The 17825-nt window shown below is 32.5% G+C and overlaps 2 protein-coding genes across 2 annotated transcripts; one reads left to right on the top strand and one right to left on the bottom strand.

Moving 5' to 3' along the window:
* The first annotated feature begins 253 nt into the window (after positions 1–253).
* Positions 254–2806, top strand: LOC133183501 (uncharacterized). The gene is made up of 2 exons (XM_061318451.1): positions 254–325; positions 2141–2806. Exon 2 carries the CDS (start codon positions 2212–2214, stop codon positions 2704–2706), a length of 495 nt encoding a protein of 164 aa, XP_061174435.1. The 5' UTR covers positions 254–325; positions 2141–2211; the 3' UTR covers positions 2707–2806.
* Positions 2807–3942: 1136 nt separating this feature from the next.
* On the bottom strand, positions 3943–5566 carry LOC133183500 (uncharacterized). Its single transcript, XM_061318450.1, has one exon. It carries the CDS (start codon positions 5187–5189, stop codon positions 4527–4529), a length of 663 nt encoding a protein of 220 aa, XP_061174434.1. The 5' UTR covers positions 5190–5566; the 3' UTR covers positions 3943–4526.
* Positions 5567–17825: the final 12259 nt, after the last annotated feature.

A 17825-nucleotide genomic window follows, 5' to 3' on the forward strand; every position in this document is an offset into this window, starting at 1 on the left:
TCTTGGGGTCTGATCGGGTTTGACAGCTGACTTTTAGAGTTAAGTATCGAGTGTTGTTCCATAGTAAAACTGGGGTGAGAGAAATTCAATTGTATATGCCGTGATATTGATTAAAGAATTGGATCTCTGTTTTATCTCCTTCTGTATAACTATTGTCCTAACCTTAGATAAGTAAATCAGATATGATAAGGCTGTATGTAAATACTGCCATACTTATTCCTGCAATTGTAACAAATGAGGATCAAATCTTATAAAGTCTGTTGTGGTGTTTTTATCTTCTGTGGAAGTTGTCTTATTCTCCTTGCTTGTAGATCAACTATATTTGGTGAGAACCTTGAAAACTTTTCAGGTATGCCGAAAAGCTTTCTTGTCACTGATAAGGACATAAAAACTTTGTATTGCGGTAATTTGTCTTGTATATGTACTTTCGAATGTTAAAAGCAAAGTCGGCAATTCTATTGTCACACATTAGCTAATCTGTTATATATGATATTTGTCTTGTTTTTTTTTTCTTTATTCTTGGTGTTTCTCATCTAAAAACCCTGTTTAGTTTGTTCAAATCATAATTCAAAGTAAACTATCCGAATATGAGGATGCTTCCAGAAAAATAAACTAATCATATTGAAAGAGATTTGTAAGATTCTTTTCCTTTATATTTCCATGTAAAACTTTGATAGTCCATTGTGGCTCCACACTACTCCCTGGTTCATGCTTTGAACGAACCTGAATAAATGATATCTGAAGATGCTTCCATGAAATATGACTGATCAGGTCTTTGCTATTTTTGAGATTATTTCCTATATATATCCTATGTAAAACTTGATCGTCTGTTGTGGCCCCACCCGACCTAAGGGGGCCATGATTTGAACAATCTTGAATCAACACTACTAGAAGATGCTTCCATGTCAATATAACTTATTAAGACTTCGCTATTCTTGAGTAGAAAATTTTTAAAGATTTTAACCTATGTATTCCTGTGTAAAAATTGATCACCAAAATTTGCACCACTCTACGCATATAATTCATGATTTGAGCAAATTAAAATGTTCCTTTATTACAGAAGATTTCATGTAATCTTCATCTTTTCTGCCGCTCTGATTCTTGAGAAGATTTTTAAAAGTCACCCACCCTGCTTTCCCTTTTCTTCATTAGAAGGGCAAGATAAATGAAAGGTGCCTACTATGGCAAGCCCTTTTACTATTTATTAAAAAATAGAGATTTCTTTAACTTAGAGAGCTTTTTCTTTAGCTAAGAAAGATATCTCTATTACATAGAGATATCTCTTAAGCTTATAGAGATACCTCATAACGCTAGAGTAATATCTCTTATTAAGCTTAGAGAGATATCCCTTTAAGCTAGAGAGATATCTCTTGAAATTTGAGAAATATATTTTGTTCCCTCTCTGTAATTTATATAGATATCTCTTTAGATTTTCCAATGAAAATATAAATTAAAGAAATATTCCTCAAAAAAAAAAATCTCTCTTAGTGAAAGAGAAACCTCTCTAGGTGAAAAAGATATATCTTTTTCTGTCTATTTTGGAAATAAATAGTAAAAGGGCTTGCCATACCCCACAGATATTTTCTAAGGTGAGAAACAAATTCCTTTAACGATGCTTTAAAAAGAAGATGTACAGAAACATAGTTTTAGGTAAACACAAGGGAAAAATGATACTGTCAATTTCAATGAAAAATGAAGAAAACCATTCTCATATAAATATGTGGATTTTTCCATATCCAACAAGAAAAAAGGTATCCATATTGCCTACAGTCTCTCAGAAAACGGTAATTATATGTCCTTGACCTCTTCTTTAAAATAATATTAAATTGATTTAAAAATTTAACTTCTGATTAGAATCACGTAGTTCTACTCAAAAACCTATTGATTATACCAAAACCTCCCATATAGTGAGCATTGTTTTGAAATTACTGATTGGTTTATAGATCTGAAACTAAATGTGTAAAATCACACCAACATCACGCGCAACATCTAAAAAGTCAGCAGCTCAAGGTGATATTGCAAAGTTAGACCTACATTAAGGATTACAGATCTTTACTTTGTCAGCGTAAAAACAATATGCGACAAAGTTGTAGAATCATCAGTTTAAGTTAATGTATATACATTTTGTTTTCTTTTTTAGCGGGAAAAGTATGGAATTCCTTCAATATTCTTAACGAAAAATATTCTGTGGATAAATCAAAATATGGCCAGATGTCTCCAAAAGAGTTAAGGGAACAACAACTGAAAAAAAGAGTTCAACATTTGAGATCAACATGCAAATCGGCTGACATAAATCGGTATAACTTTGACTTTCGTCAAGTATCTGAAAACTTTTATGGAAATAAAGAAGCTAATTTATCCTACTGCAAAGTACCGAAGGCTGGAAGTTCTTTCATGACAGAAATTTTCCTTGTCCTAGAAAAAGACAGAGCTCAGTCAGTTGATGAAATATTTGAAATTAGTCGGAGTCATGTCCATGCCATTGGAAATAAAAAACTAAGTACATCTGCACTAATTAAGGAAAAACAGCCGAATTCGGTGACCTTGATTGTCTCAAGGAATCCTTACTCCAGGCTGTATTCAGCGTATGTGGACAAATTCTACCTGTTCGGTCTTGTTAAAGCAGCTCGTGAAATCTCAGACAATAATGGGAAGAGACGTTTGTCATGCGGGTATAATGTAACATTTCAAGAATTTCTTGATTAAGCAAAGCTTACGGTGGCTATCAGATAAATAGACACTGGGCACCAGTTTATTTACTGTGCCATGCGTGTGACGTCAGATATGATGTTGTGGGCAAAATTGAAACTTTATCTGCAGATATCGAGTATGTTTTGGATTATACAAACATTTCATACAAAACACGGAACAATTTGATCAAATTAATCCATAATAAAATCGAGAACAAGTCAGTGATTAGTCTTATTCACACATATATAAAATTATGGAAAAAGAACCGAAAAATGTGTCCAGATTTCAGAGAATATCTATCAAAAATTTGGAATACACTGCAAATTCAAGGAAAATTGAAATTTAAAGTACCTTTTCCTAAACGTGAGTTCTCAAGATATCTAGATAGGAAGATGAACGTAGATAATATCATCAAAATAATTTTGAGTTATGTGACAAAATACAAATTGAGCTTAAATGAAAAGAGACGTCAGAGAAGGCAAGCACTAGTTAAGGCTTTCGCTCATGTGAAAGAATCCACAATCAGTAAATTACAGGAACTCTATAAATTAGACTTTTTGTTATTCCAATACGACAAATCACCACCTATATCAACCTGATGTAAGAAACGGAGATAAACACTCAGAAAGAGAGAGAGAGAGATCATATCATTGTCAATTTGAGTTTCTAATAAAAAAAAGTTTTCTTTCAAATAAATGAGAAAATCTACCTTTTATGTGTAAGTGTCAATTTTTATGCCTGAGGAAATATGTAGCAATTTTGTAATTAAAAAACTCAGTGACCTTCTACATTTTCTTCCAGTGATAAAATGAATATAAACACTAAAATCAGGTGTCAACGTTTGATCCTCAAAAAATGTTTATTAAAATGAAAACGAATTTCTTCATGGGGAGTTATACACCACTAAAACCACAAGGAATGACATCTCATCATATAAAACTTTTATTTAAAATAAAGTGAAGAATTCTAAGTGCTTTGACTAGGGCCTCGTTAATGAGAAAATCAGCAACACCTAAAGCTCCCATAAAGCCCGAAGAGATCCAAATGCATTTTAATAAAATGGTATAATCTTTGTCGTTTATCAATACCCTAAAAATTATCAATATTGAAGATTTTTTATTTGATGACACATTGATATTGTACATACATCCATCAATGGCAGCTCTAACATTGATATATTTCTAATGGAAACTTTGTGATTATGGATTTATAATGTTTATTTCTTATATGATAATCATTATAAATGCACACATGAGCACCTAAGTGTTTGCTTCAAACAAAATGTAGTTTCAATGTTTTAATTTCAATATTTTAAAAAGAATGCACAAATGTACAGTGTATACACTACACTGTAAGCAATATGGTTTACAATAACAAAGCAAAGTGTCTTAGAATGATTTTGCGTATCAAGTCTTACTGATAATAATAAAACATTTATAACGATTGTCAATCTCAATAACTTGTAAGAAAAATGTTCGTCATATTATGCTAAATATAAAGTCTTTGCTTATACTCAGTCTCAACGTTAATTTCATTAGGCATTATGCAATCTTTTTGTTAATTGAATAAAATCAATTTAAACTTGGCCAATTTTAAGATTCTTAATTACAGGATCGGCCAACACAATTAACGGATCAATACCTTTCCTCTTTATACAACCAAGTACTTAAAATTACTAAATCAATACCTGTTAACGAACGGTCATTCTGTGTAAATCTTTATTTTGGCACAATATGATAGTAAACAGTCTCGAGTCATAGTTTGATTTAATCCTATTTCAATTAGAAACCAAATTCCTTCTCGAGGAAATGACGGATATCAGCCTCTGGTGAAGGTTAGTCCAAGGGTTCAAGGCGGACTGGGTACTTTAACCTCCGGATGGGTGTTGGTTTTCCATAGTTTGTCTCCCATGCCGGAGGTCTCCCTTCTTCCATTTTTCTTCTTCTCTTTTCCATCTCTAATTTTAACATATCTGCTCGTCTCTCAGCTCGAAGACGAGATATGCCAGTATTCATAAGGGTTGAATTTTCAAGGACAATTTGTGTTTCGTCACTTAAGTCATTTCTTATTTTTTTCCATGGCTTCCATTCGGTATCTTCTGGTTGAAATCTGAATCCTATAGAATGGTAGGTTTGTGGCATTTCGCAAGGGAAATGTGAACAGTGATGCTTTCGTTTTGGAGTCCCAATATCACATGCCACAGCACGGCGTCTACGGCGCTTTTGCGCCGATTCTGGCGTGATTGCAAACCGTCCATACATATCATCAAGCGACCTTCCTGGAATCCCGCCCTTTCTTCGGTCACTCTCAATATTTTCTAACTGTCTTTGTACACTTTTGATAGATTTATCTAGCTTTTCCGTTTGAAAATGATATTTCTGTTCAATAAAATGGAGTGTATTCTCCAACTGTCTCTCCACAACTTTGTTTTGTTTCTTGACTTTCATCGCTGGGTGGAGGATTAGTAGCTGTCCTCGGCGGGTCGGACGTGTCCGCATGCTTCCACCATGGTCTTCTGTTGCTCGACAACTCCACTCACAGAATCTGGGCTATTGATCCAATGGGTCTATTTCACGCCGCAACGAGGAAAACTTCAAGTGCAAAAGGGGCCCAGAAACATTTATTTCCATGCAAGTAATTATTTTTTATCGGTGGGTATTTGTTCAGTTCTATGTTCACGTTTGACGGGCTTTCTTTTCATTTGGTAATTTTATTTGCTCAGAGACGTCATTTTTCCAGATTCACAATCTCAAAACTAAAAATTATCAATAACATAATATTTGTGTTGAAAGCATTCATCAATGTAGTATCAACATTGTTGAGTGTTTATCGCAAGTGTTGAATTAAACAAATTCGATTACTTTAAAGCTTTCACTCGCATTTAAATAAACTCCTTCCAATTCAATATCAGAAAAAGGGTCATTCTTATTCGGCATTTTCTCCGTTAAATGAGCATAATAAACGAGTAGACTATGAGAACACAAAAAAAGATTTGCGTGATGGAAAAGTGAGGCCTCTTCCTTTCAAATATTAACTTTAAATCCAGCCCAAGATGTCCAAAAGCTCGCACTTAATGTGATCAATAGTAACAGTTAACAACGCCCAATAAATCAGAACCTAATAGCGTTTAGTAGAATAACTCTTTTCAAGCAGACACAACAATTCGCATGCAGGGTAGAATAATCAATATGATATTGGAGAAATTCAAAAAGAAATCTGCGTCATAATATGCAATTGCCAATCACCTGAGATTAAGTTGTGTATTTGTTTTTTAAATGTCAATATGCTTTTCGGATGTCACACAGATCAGAGGGTATTATACACGACAAAAGGATTTGTACATACGGACCAGCGAGTTTTCATAATTTATACAACCTTGAAATTCAATCTTACATAAGACCCTAGATCAATGCCTTAAAGGTAAAGTTTTACTTCAGCTTTCTCCTCGTTCATAAAAAATCCACCTAGCGGACATAAATTATAGAAGTAGAGGACACTGGTAACCAATTCTTTAGTTTCAATATCTATACTTCTTTGTATAAACTTTACAAGTACTTTATAGTGGCTAGTTTTAAGGACACATGCTACAAAACAAAAATTGTATGCATGGATTGGTATATATTTTGAAGGCAAATGGTGCATATATCAAAATACATGTATAGTAGTATTTAAAATATTGAGAAATCATAGACTTTCCATGATGTTTATTTTCTTTCATTTTTGTCATCACCTTTATAAACCTATACACTTCTTTTTATCACTTTATATGACATTATTGAGGAACTTTGAATGAAAAATGAAACTATATGCGGCTAAGCTTATTCATTTTACTATATAAACATAGATTTAGTTGCTATTTTCATTACTTTTAGAGAAAAACTTGTTTGTATCATCTGTCCTGAAGTGTAAATAAAGCTATATGTACTAATAAAATATTTCCATTTTTACGTTTTAATATACTTCAACACAAGATTCTTTTTTATTTAGTGAGAATATAGATACAAAATAAAATTTCATGTTAAATACGGGGAAAATATGAAATGAAGAAAGACTTGTCAAATTAAAATATTTTTTTTTATTCCAATGTAATACAGAATGTAAGACGTCTGTAGGCGTCCTCTTGGCATCTCAGCTCACACTGTGTTTTAGTACATCCGTAGCCGTAACATCTACTTTTACATGCCCCCAACACACTGTTGCTTCTCATGAGACATTGATATTGAGTGGCGAAGTCGTTACACTGCCCATATACAACTGTTACCAAGACAGCCAAGATAAGGAATCGTATCTAAATATACAATAAAAACAATACTCAACAATACACGAGTAAAAATAATTTTAAATTTTAAAGATATTTTATGTGTCTCGGAGTAAAGATGTTACTAAGAAAAAATTACAATAGTTGAACGATTTTAATTTCTTAAAAAGTTCCAAGCAAAGAGAGGGTGCTTTTTAAGCCATTTAGGTAGGAAGCAGTTCGCGTACTACATTTACATCAAAGGGATGAAAAAAAAATTCTACTGCTAAAAGTATATGTCCTGCTTGCCCTCGTCTGTTCCTGGCAACAATGCGGGTAAATTCAAATGATATTTTTATTTAGTAGATTATTAAATTTAAACCATTATTTTTTCTTACAAAAAGACAGACTGCAAATTTTAATAGACATTACAAAATAAAATTTGGTCCCGCATAAATATGATCACAATCATGAAATGTAAGGAACACGCTCAGAAGTCCAATTGAACAATGCAAATTGAGAGCAATGCACTACAAACCTCTGAAAACATCAGAGGTAGGATCAGCAGCTACTGATGAGTAAGTATCCTTGTCGATTAAAATTGTCAAGCTAAAATTCCATAGTATAATACCATGAATACAGCTTCTCTATTGTTTATACCATGTATGGTAAATATCAAAGGATCAAAAGTTAATTGGAAGGTCACCACAAGTGCCAAACAAGGTGTACAGGGTATACACAGGGACTAGTAAGTAAATGTCAATCAAGTTCTAGCACCCAATGATGTACCTTTATGCACTTGATTGACTGGGGTACACAGACCAGGTATTTTTGAAGGCGGTGCTTAAAATCTCTGCCTTTAACAGATGTGTCAGACTCTTTCCTGTCCTTTATTTTGAGTTCAGTAGGATATATTGAATCAACATATGAATGAAAAATATTATTAATTGATAAAACGTCACCTGTATACAAACTCAAATTGAAGGCTACATCAAAAAGCATCCTCTTTTTATGTGGAAGTTTCTGTATTTTAAAATGAATTTTGCTTCATAGAATGGGCTTCATGCGATTTCCTAAGACACTTGATAATGGTTTATATGCTGTATTAGAAGTGAAATTGGCCACCGGGTTTTAAGGTATTCTCGATGGTTTTGCCCTTTGAGTAGAATCGAACTATTTATGACCAATTTGTCTGTGACTCTGAAAAGCTTGCCAGAATCAAGACTGCATTTTAAGGAGTATCTCTCTCTCTCTCTCTCTCTCTCTCTCTCTCTCCGACCAATGATTTTTTTTAAATCTGCAGTTAATCCATCTGTTCCTTGTTATTTGTCATTTTTTAATTGACTTTTTTGCTTCAAATAAATCAGGATTAATAATTTCTAATTCCAGCTGATTTTTCACGTTCTCTTAAATTTTTAAACATCCTTATCATATATTAATACATCATCCAGTCCAGAAGAGAATCTTTCTTTTCATACAATGACTTGTACACAAGTAACAGGTTTTTACCTCATCTAAAATATTAGGTTTATTGACCTCTATTCTCTGATCATTTATAAGTTTACAACTGTTTTTGTTGACATAAATTCCTTTTTCAAGTGCAGCAAAAATATTTACTAAAGAGGGTGTTGCAGAAACTCGCAATGATTCCCTAAGTCGAGAAGGACATTTAAATACCCACGACGCGTGAAGAGTTATCTGTAAATATAGATAGAGGATATTCAATGTTTTGTAGACGAATATGGAATTTATTTCACGAGTGGGACAGGATTTTTTTATATTTTCACGAGTGCGAAGCACGAGTGAAAATATCAAAAAAAATCCTGTCTCATGAGTGAAATAAATTCCATATTCATCTACAAAACATTTAATTTTCTGTTTATTATATTTTTTTTATTTTCCTTTTGCCTCTGTCTTTTCTTAACACAGTGTCATACGCTTGACGTCATAGTTGAGCGGTTGAGACGTCATAGCTTACCAGTTGCGAGATTGAAAACATTACAAAGCATGGATTTTAGCAACATATTTGGGAAGAAATTTGCAGTTTTAGCTCTATCAAGATGGTTAGTTATACTATCTCTATCTTATGACAGGCCAGAAATTATTTTTTACTTACTTTGATATCCTTTCACACTGTGAGAGAATATCATTTTGGTATCCTTTCACACTGTGAGAGAATACCACTTTTATTCAATAAATAAATCACAGTATTTCACTGTTGAAAATGTAACAAATAATGCTACTTAGATGGCTTTATTTATGCGACGGGTATGTCCAGCTTGTTATAACAAAACATTTCACATTTTACGTTTATTTCATGCATAGTTTTTTCCTAACATAGACTGGCGACCTGTAAGTAAACTTTTTTTTTCACATCTATGGTCACTGTCGCCATATTGCACGAGAAAAGTTAGAACGATAAAAAGCACAACTAATGGCAAGTGCAAATCGCACATCATTTTGAAAGATGTACTGAACGAAAGCGACTGCCTGTGCTAATATTTTTCAATATATAAAAATGTGCCCAATAATCACGCTGTTGATGCACTATCCAAGAAATTCCATTGAGTCGTTTCAATTTAGTTGTTTCAAATCAATTCTTAGCCACTAGTCTAATTAACAGAACAATAATGAAACGAAACGCATATGAAAAAATTAAATTATTTAAAATGATAGTTCTTTATTTTTTAAGACATCGCCACTAAATAATAACATTAAATATATGTCTTATTAGTTTTAGATCACAATATCAAGGAAAACAATTTAATTCTGCATGCATCCAAAATATTACCCTTTAACTTTCTGACATTCTCTCCCTCTCTCTTTCTCTCTCAAGAGAGATGTTACATTGTACTTCCATTATATCAGAAAAAAAAAATGTATATATATACCAACCATTACAGGATTCGAACCCATTCTCAGGTAAAAGAATATTTGCATAGTCCACACTCTTTACCACTAGACCAGCTCCGATAGTGAAATCTCTTGTGCTATTTTATGTGCACATTTTGCATTTCGAATGGATTATAATTTTTATTCGATTTTTGTGATTTTCAAAAATATGCCTCTTTGAAACAAAAATCGGAAATGGTAGTTTTGAAGAAAAATCCTGTCTCTTTATGCATATACCAAATTCATTCTGTTTCAAGGAGGCAATTTTTCAGAACAATGGGGATTCCCTGTTTGAAGAACAGAAAACTTGACTTATTTTGCTATGTGACTAATTTACACTTCATTTAATGGCTAATTGGATGTCGATAGGCAGTTTCTAAATACTGTTCTACATTGTGATGCATATACCGTTGTATCTGAAAAAAAAATTAAGCAAAATTAAGAAGAATTTTTCCTTTTAAACTGCAACAACTTTAGGGAAAATAACAAAAGAACTGCAACACCCTCTTTTTTGCCTTCCTCTATCCATTGAGAATGACTTCTTATGAGTAGTCCAATTAATTTATATTTCCTTATTTCTTCTAATTCTGTCTGAAGTTCATTTATCCGAGTAAAATTGTAAGGGACACAAGTCATGCATTTCTTGTAATATTTTTTCTTACTTTTCGAAATATAAAGAGAACGATTCGTAATCAAGATCAAAAGTCAATTGGAATAATACAAATTTAGAGCAGAGCAAGCACAGATCTCTAAAAACATCAGAGGTGGGATCGGGTGCCACGGAGGAGTAAGCATTCCCTGCCAACCGTTCACACCCGTTGTGTGCTCCTTGTCAAGATCGGGCAAACGGAAACATCTCTAAACAAATCTGTGTAAAAATAACGATCTAACAATTTGTTTGAGAAACACGTCAGTCAACATTAGAATTAACGATATATTGTATTTGCTAACAAAGTCATCATATCGACCACAGAATTTGCGAAAAGTTGACATAAAATTGGCTGTTGATATCCATCAACTCATTTGTCAATATCTTGCCTCATTTTAGAAGTTGTTCGTCATAGAGCATGCTCTTGCGCATCGAATCAATTGGGAGACATAAACTCCATTTCCAGGTGATAGAAGTATTTTAATGCTACATAAATAAAGGAGGTTGACGATAGAAGAGATGAAGGCGTCACGTTTATCATAAAGTGTTCTTGCTATTTTGCCATTGGTGTCTTTTTCTAGCAAATACAGATGTTTAAGACTATGTTGGTGTCTTTCATTTCTAGTTCAAAGGGATATAATGTAGGAATGAAATGAATATTGTTAATTGATAAAACGTCGTTGATAAATCCAAGTATCGAAATGTCAAATTGAAGGCCACGGCAAGAAACTTCTTTTCTTTTATAAAAGTTTTTGAGTAAATTCTGCTTTATATGAATACAAAAATAGGTCTGCTAATAACGTGGCGGAATAAGTACCCGTAGGAATTCCAACAGATTGTTATAAGACTTGATCTCACAAAAACTACATAGATATTGTCAACCAGAAATTACAAACTTTTACCAAAATCATACGACTTTTTAACACTTTATGCAACTATTCCCAACGATAGAATAAACTCCATTTTTAGACAACATACACAACTGCTTTTTCAATAAAATTGAACTCGTAAATTTACATACCTTGTCATTGGTCATCTGTCAAATTATATTGTTAAAAACATTCTGATGGTAGACACAAGCACTCCAAAGATGATATTAAAAAGATACCTAAGTTTCTGATTGACAGTATGTAGTTTTTGGAGATCAAGTCTTCCAACAAGCTATAAAAAAGATTTCCCGGTGTGAACCGCGCACCGTTTTTGCCAAGATGTAAAGTTAGTGATTAGCGATGGTAGTCAGTTAGGTTACTACAGAAGCAGTCTTCAAGTTAAAAATCAAATAATATAAAGCGATTGCCTATCATATCGCCTAGTAGTCAGCCAGTGCCTTGGTGTCCATACCCAGTCCATCCAACTTCCGTTTGTCCCGATTTTGTGGAACAATCTTGAATTTGTCGTGTAATGACTTCTTAATACCGTGGCTATCGATAAGAAATATTTTTGTGTTTAATTATCTATTTGCAACAATTTTTCACTAGAAAAAAAGAATAATCTTTTATTTTTTTAATTTTTTTTTTACAAATTTCTCCGAAGGAACACCATGCGGACACTATACTGACCGCATTAGCATGCTCTTCCCGGGTCAAACGCTGAATATGGGGGTAATTTTGTTCTGAGTTTTTAATTAGTACAAACAAAAAGAACACAAACCCAAAGAAAAAAAAATAGAAATTTATTCCTACAAGATGTGTGAACACGATTTTCATTCTCTCTATCAAATGGTTACGCTTCAGTTAACATTGTAGTTATTTATCAGTTAAATTTATTTAAATACACAATTTTTACTTTGTTAACATATGTATATATGAAATACATCACAAACACGTTTACAAAGTAAAACATTAATTTTCTTTGGTGGTGCGTTAGCAATTTTGACTAGTGTATTCCTTATAATAAAGAGTTACTGAATCTCTAATTACCTGTACCCCATTGAAAATCATAATTCTAAATTCGAATTGTCAATTCTATGTCCTGGAATGATCTTAACATTTTCCAAAATTCACAATAATTTTTCAAATATAACGAAAAAGTCTAGCCTTGCTTCTTTAATAGGATTTCTACGGCTCCAAGTAATTTTTTAGCTGTTCTGTTTTCTTATTCTCCATGGGTTCAGAAGATTAAATTTATTTTTTAGGCTTTATATTTCTAGCCTATTTTAGAGTTGTTTTCTTTGACATAATTATGACAGTCTAACTGAAAAGGTTGATGTACCAGAACTACTGTTTTTCTACGACGAAGTATATATATTCTACATTTGTTCTATTTTGATAGTTTTCAAGAGTGAATAAATACAACGCCTTTTGAATAGTTTCAATACTTCCGACACATCATAATTTTGAGGATTATTACACAGCTGTTACATTATTTATGATTTTTTTTTTTTATACTAGTACCCCATGACAGCAAAATTCGGCCTGGTTTGTGACAATATCTTCTTTTATGAATAGGGAATAGGCGGGTCTTGGTACAATAGAGGGATATGCATGTCCGAGAAATCTACCTGATATGGCTGTTCTTATTTCGCTCATAGTCGCTTACCGAGAACAATTGTCCAATCCGACGACTGAACGGCAAAACATGCTGGTTTACTACCTGTTTACTTTTTATCACAGACACGTTGATTAGGTCAATTTACAAATTATCTCAACTACAATTCAAACAAACTTTTAATGGTCAGCAAAGGCTTTTTTTATACATGATATTACGCATGAAACTTCAGCGTTTATTGTTTTTGACCAAGAAATGCACATGAAACTTGTATTCACTGATACTCGGGAATACATGTGGCCAATTTGCCCACCAAACGCCTTACAAAACTAAGTTATGCCATGTATGTTTATAAATCAATTCTTTATAATCATGAACATAGAAAATGTTGATTAGTGTCTAATCTGTGTCTGAAATGTAAACGTATTACATTTGGCTGCGTATTTATTTTTAGCGCTTTGGCGGAAAGAAACCTCCGCTTATTAAAGTACAACGCTCAATTTCTTTCAAATATCTACCTAAACAAGAATATTAAGAAATACGCTAATTCAAATCTATGCTAACTTGTTTAAAAATCAATTTCCTCTTCATATTGTACACGCTTAATAATTTTAGCTAATTGTAAAGCAAATGTTGAATGACGTATATAATGCTAATTGTTAGGTCATTTTTGATATACAAAGGTTGATTGACGTATTTAATGCTACGTTTTGGGCCATTTATGATATAAAAATGATGACTGGTGTATTTAATGCTAATTGTTAAACCATTATTGATATACAAATGTTGATGGACGTATTTAATGCTAATTGTTAGGACATTACTGATATACCGGTACAAATGTTGATTGACGTATTTTATAAGTGCTAATTGTTGGACCATTATTGATATGCAAAATCGTCAACGGACTAGTCCGTTTTCCCCGATGTACACAAAAGGCTCACGGCGGGTGTGACTGGTAAACTCCTTACTCCTCCATGGAACAAGATCCCAGCTCTCGTGTTTTTATAGGTCTGTGTCTGTTTTTCTCTCAGTCTGTATTGTTTAATTAGACTTATGTTTTTATAGGCCTGTGTCTGTTCTTCTCTCTATCTGTATTGTTTAATTAGACTTCTGAGCACGATTACTATTCGTTATCTTCACATTTAAGTATTATTTTTAAGAGAAAGCAAAATGACATTTAAAAACTGTTGCCACTCATACTCTTTCTGTATTAAGGTCAGACGATACATGTACGTTCATCAAATTTATGTTTTGTATCTCTTGGTATTTTATAAAAATTATTCATAATTGTCATTCTCTTGTGATTTCTACATTGTTTTCAATATGTTTTTAAATAGAAGTACACCAAAAATTGTGACGTAGGCCATTCATAAGATTACCGATAAGGATTATATAAGAAATAACACCCTCTGGTATCTTGTCCAAATGCCTGGTAAGGTACCTCGATTTTTTGTGAGGAAAGTTGTTTAAGTACCAATACTTCAGTGACAAATTCTTGGGGAAAATTATATATTTTTGAGGAACCTGTCGTCTGACCTTAAGGTGAATTTTGTTCTCTGCACAAAATACCCTTTAAAGCTAGCGTCATGGACATATATAATATGCAGATATGCTTGTACCGTGTTTTCATTAAAATTACTTTATACATTTACTATCAGCATTTCCATTTTCTTGACTGCACATCAAAGCTTCAGTATAATGTGATGAAATAAAGAAAATACGACGGATTTTCTTGAATTCATCTGACCCAAAAAGTACAGTTCACAGGAAAATTCTTTACTATGGTATCGCCCATTGGGTTATTTAAATATTTTACATTAAAATATTCGAAACAATTTCACATGAAGTCAATCTTTAAATAATTACATAAGTTGAATTTTACTCAAGATTTATTCTTTAACATCCGGCTAGAACTTTGGACTGATACACATTAGGGTGTACGAGTATGTTGAAATATTAGTTAATATATCTTTAAAACTAAACGATTTTGTAAAATATGACCCTGTATCAAAATGTTTTGACTCCCAATGTTTCTTAAGATAATTGTCAAATTTCATTATCTCCTGGAGATACCCAGTGTCCTGGGTAGGAATTCATTCCATGGAAACAAACATTTGGCACCAAACATTGAAAGAAAGAAGTAAAGAAATGACTGTAATTTTTCTCAATGGAGAAAAAAGTTACATGGTATGCGATGCATACATTCAATCTTCTTTATATATGTTTTGTTTGTTTGTATGTTGTTTAACGTCCCTCTCAAGAATTTTTCACTCATATTGAGACGCCACCACTTGGCGGTGGAGGGCTGTAAATTTTGTCCTATACTCTCTCCACGTCCCACAGTGGGATTCGAACCCGCGACGTAAGGATCAACTCCTTACCTCGGGACTCTAGAGCAGACGCTCTAACCACTGCGCCACGCGGGCGACTCTTTATATATGAGTTCTTTATATATGAGTTTCAATTACGATTCTTCAATGTGTAAGACTAGGTAATGTTGTCCAACAGTTATCAGTATTGATTAGTCACCAAGGCAGAAGCTTTAACAATGACTTTATTGATAAGTTTAAATTATTATTTTAAAAAGACTAAATAGCAAATACATGTATATATGATTGTAGAAATATTCTATAAAATAATTGAAATATTTGAAGACCTCGTCCGACATTGACACACTGTGAAGAGATTTAATAATTCTGCTCTTACTTACTATTTTAGAAAATCACTCTCATAATGAAAAGGAGTTTTCCCTTAAATGTCGTTGAATGTGGAAAAATATTTTCTGTCGTTCTTTATAACAAATTAAAAATGCCTAGAAGCAAATGGAAATTTTGTCCTAAAACTTATTTGGGCGTTTTCATAAATCAAGTAATATCCTGGATCAGAGGTGGCATTCATGCACATACGAGGGTTGTTAGAAAAGTTCGCGGACACACTGATTTACGGAAAATCTATTGTGTACTGTGAAGTATGACTTATGTCTGATTAAATTCCTATCTTTTGTTTATTAGTATGTAAAATATCAGGTCCATTTACTAAAATTTTGAAAATTTACAAAAATTTTTACTATGCGGTCATAGGATTCACGGAGCAATCACTTGACGTTAAGTGACGTGACAATCAGATTTCAAACCCGTTAAGCTTTTTCATAGTTCTAAATATCTTTCATTTCTTTCGAATTTTCTTGTCTTTTTTCTACTTAAAAGTTAAATATCTATATCAAGACATGTTACTTTTCTTCTATAATGTCTTTTGTGCTGTTTCGGATATTAGTAAGATTTTAAAATAGTAGTCTACGCAGTTAAGAGATCAGGTATGGAAACAATGCAAAATCCATAGGCGCAACGTCCATGCGATAAGTGGGGTATTGAGGTATCGATGGAGTTGATCATTAAAAATGTTTATCCTTCCATTCTTATAAAGCTACTACATTTTGAATACTTTTATCCTTTGTACGTGTAGGCAATTTCCAGCATCATCTAGAAGCATTTTAGTTTATTTTAGACATTTTCCTGTCTGCATACATTGTACATAATTTTTTAGGAGCTCGGTGCTCCATGACGTTCCATGACGTTCCCATTCTTGGCTTTGTTTTAACGCGTTGATTATTTATAAATGGCTATAAAACAGTCATACACCCTTCAATTTAATTCAAAATTTCGGCAAGTGACGTTTCATTAATACTGTAGCGACAGGTAAATATCATAATTCTTTCTGCGCTACAACTGTGCAATTTTTGATTTCAATAAAAAGTCTATGTAATGTAAACGTGCGAAAAAGTAGCATGCTCCATGAAGCATGTTTTATCAAAATAAAATAGCTGTGTATTTTTTAAGGATCACCGGAAAACACCAAATCTTTGTATATTTATTGGAAAATAGGTGAAGTTTTTATCTGGAGAGTTTAACCGGTTTCATGGAAATAGCGTGCTCACAATAGAACTTGTCCGCGAACTTTTCTAACAACCCTCGTACATGTAAACAAGTGTTTAATGAAATTACACAATCAAATAATACATTATTAATGCACTTAACGAATCAGATAAACTGGATATTCCTGACAAAGACCATTTCAAACCAGTTAAAAACAAGAATGCCATGACTTTAAAACCAACTACATGTTTTATACTTTTTTAAATTTGTATAATTTCATTTTTTTTTTTTTAATGATTTGCAGGATGTTAATAATGCCTCATTATTGCTGTATGCATATTGACAAAATTTTGATGTTGTGTGAAAATATGCTGTTCAGAACCATTTTAACGTAAAAAAAAAAATAATGTACACTTTGATGAAAACGCTTACCACAGTAATTATATCAGAAACTTGCTGCTTTGGCAGAATATGTTTATATAACATATTACGTATATAGTTCAAAAATGTTATGCGTAATTAACCTTGTTGATTTTCTAGTAAATTTATTTTGGGAATATTTATATTGATTGTTTTTATTTAAACTGTGTGTGTGTGTGTGTGTGTGTGTGTGTGTGTGTGAAATTTGAGTCAAACAGGAAATATCACTCCACACACAAACACACATACACTCTCTCTCATTTATTCATTAAACTAGTAACTAATTAGTAACTTAACTATACACGTATATAATGCAGTTGAGTTTAATTTTAAACTAATCTAAACATAAAAGACACAAGTAATCGTATTTGTTTAGATTGTTTACAACTCACATCTTTTGGTTAAACCTTAGTTCATTTCATACATAACAACTGGATAAACAATGACGAGAAAATCCTCTGATAATTTTTCACTTATGATTAACGTGTTGATTTAACTCCAAATATTGTATTGTACATGATTATCGTACGTTAAAATTGTAGTTAAAATCTTGATATTTTATGTTTTGATATAT

Source organism: Saccostrea echinata, unplaced genomic scaffold (genome assembly GCF_033153115.1).
Source record: "Saccostrea echinata isolate AGI-Se365-2 ecotype Australia unplaced genomic scaffold, CSIRO_AGI_Sech_v1 ptg000009l, whole genome shotgun sequence".
Classification (NCBI taxonomy): domain Eukaryota; kingdom Metazoa; phylum Mollusca; class Bivalvia; order Ostreida; family Ostreidae; genus Saccostrea; species Saccostrea echinata.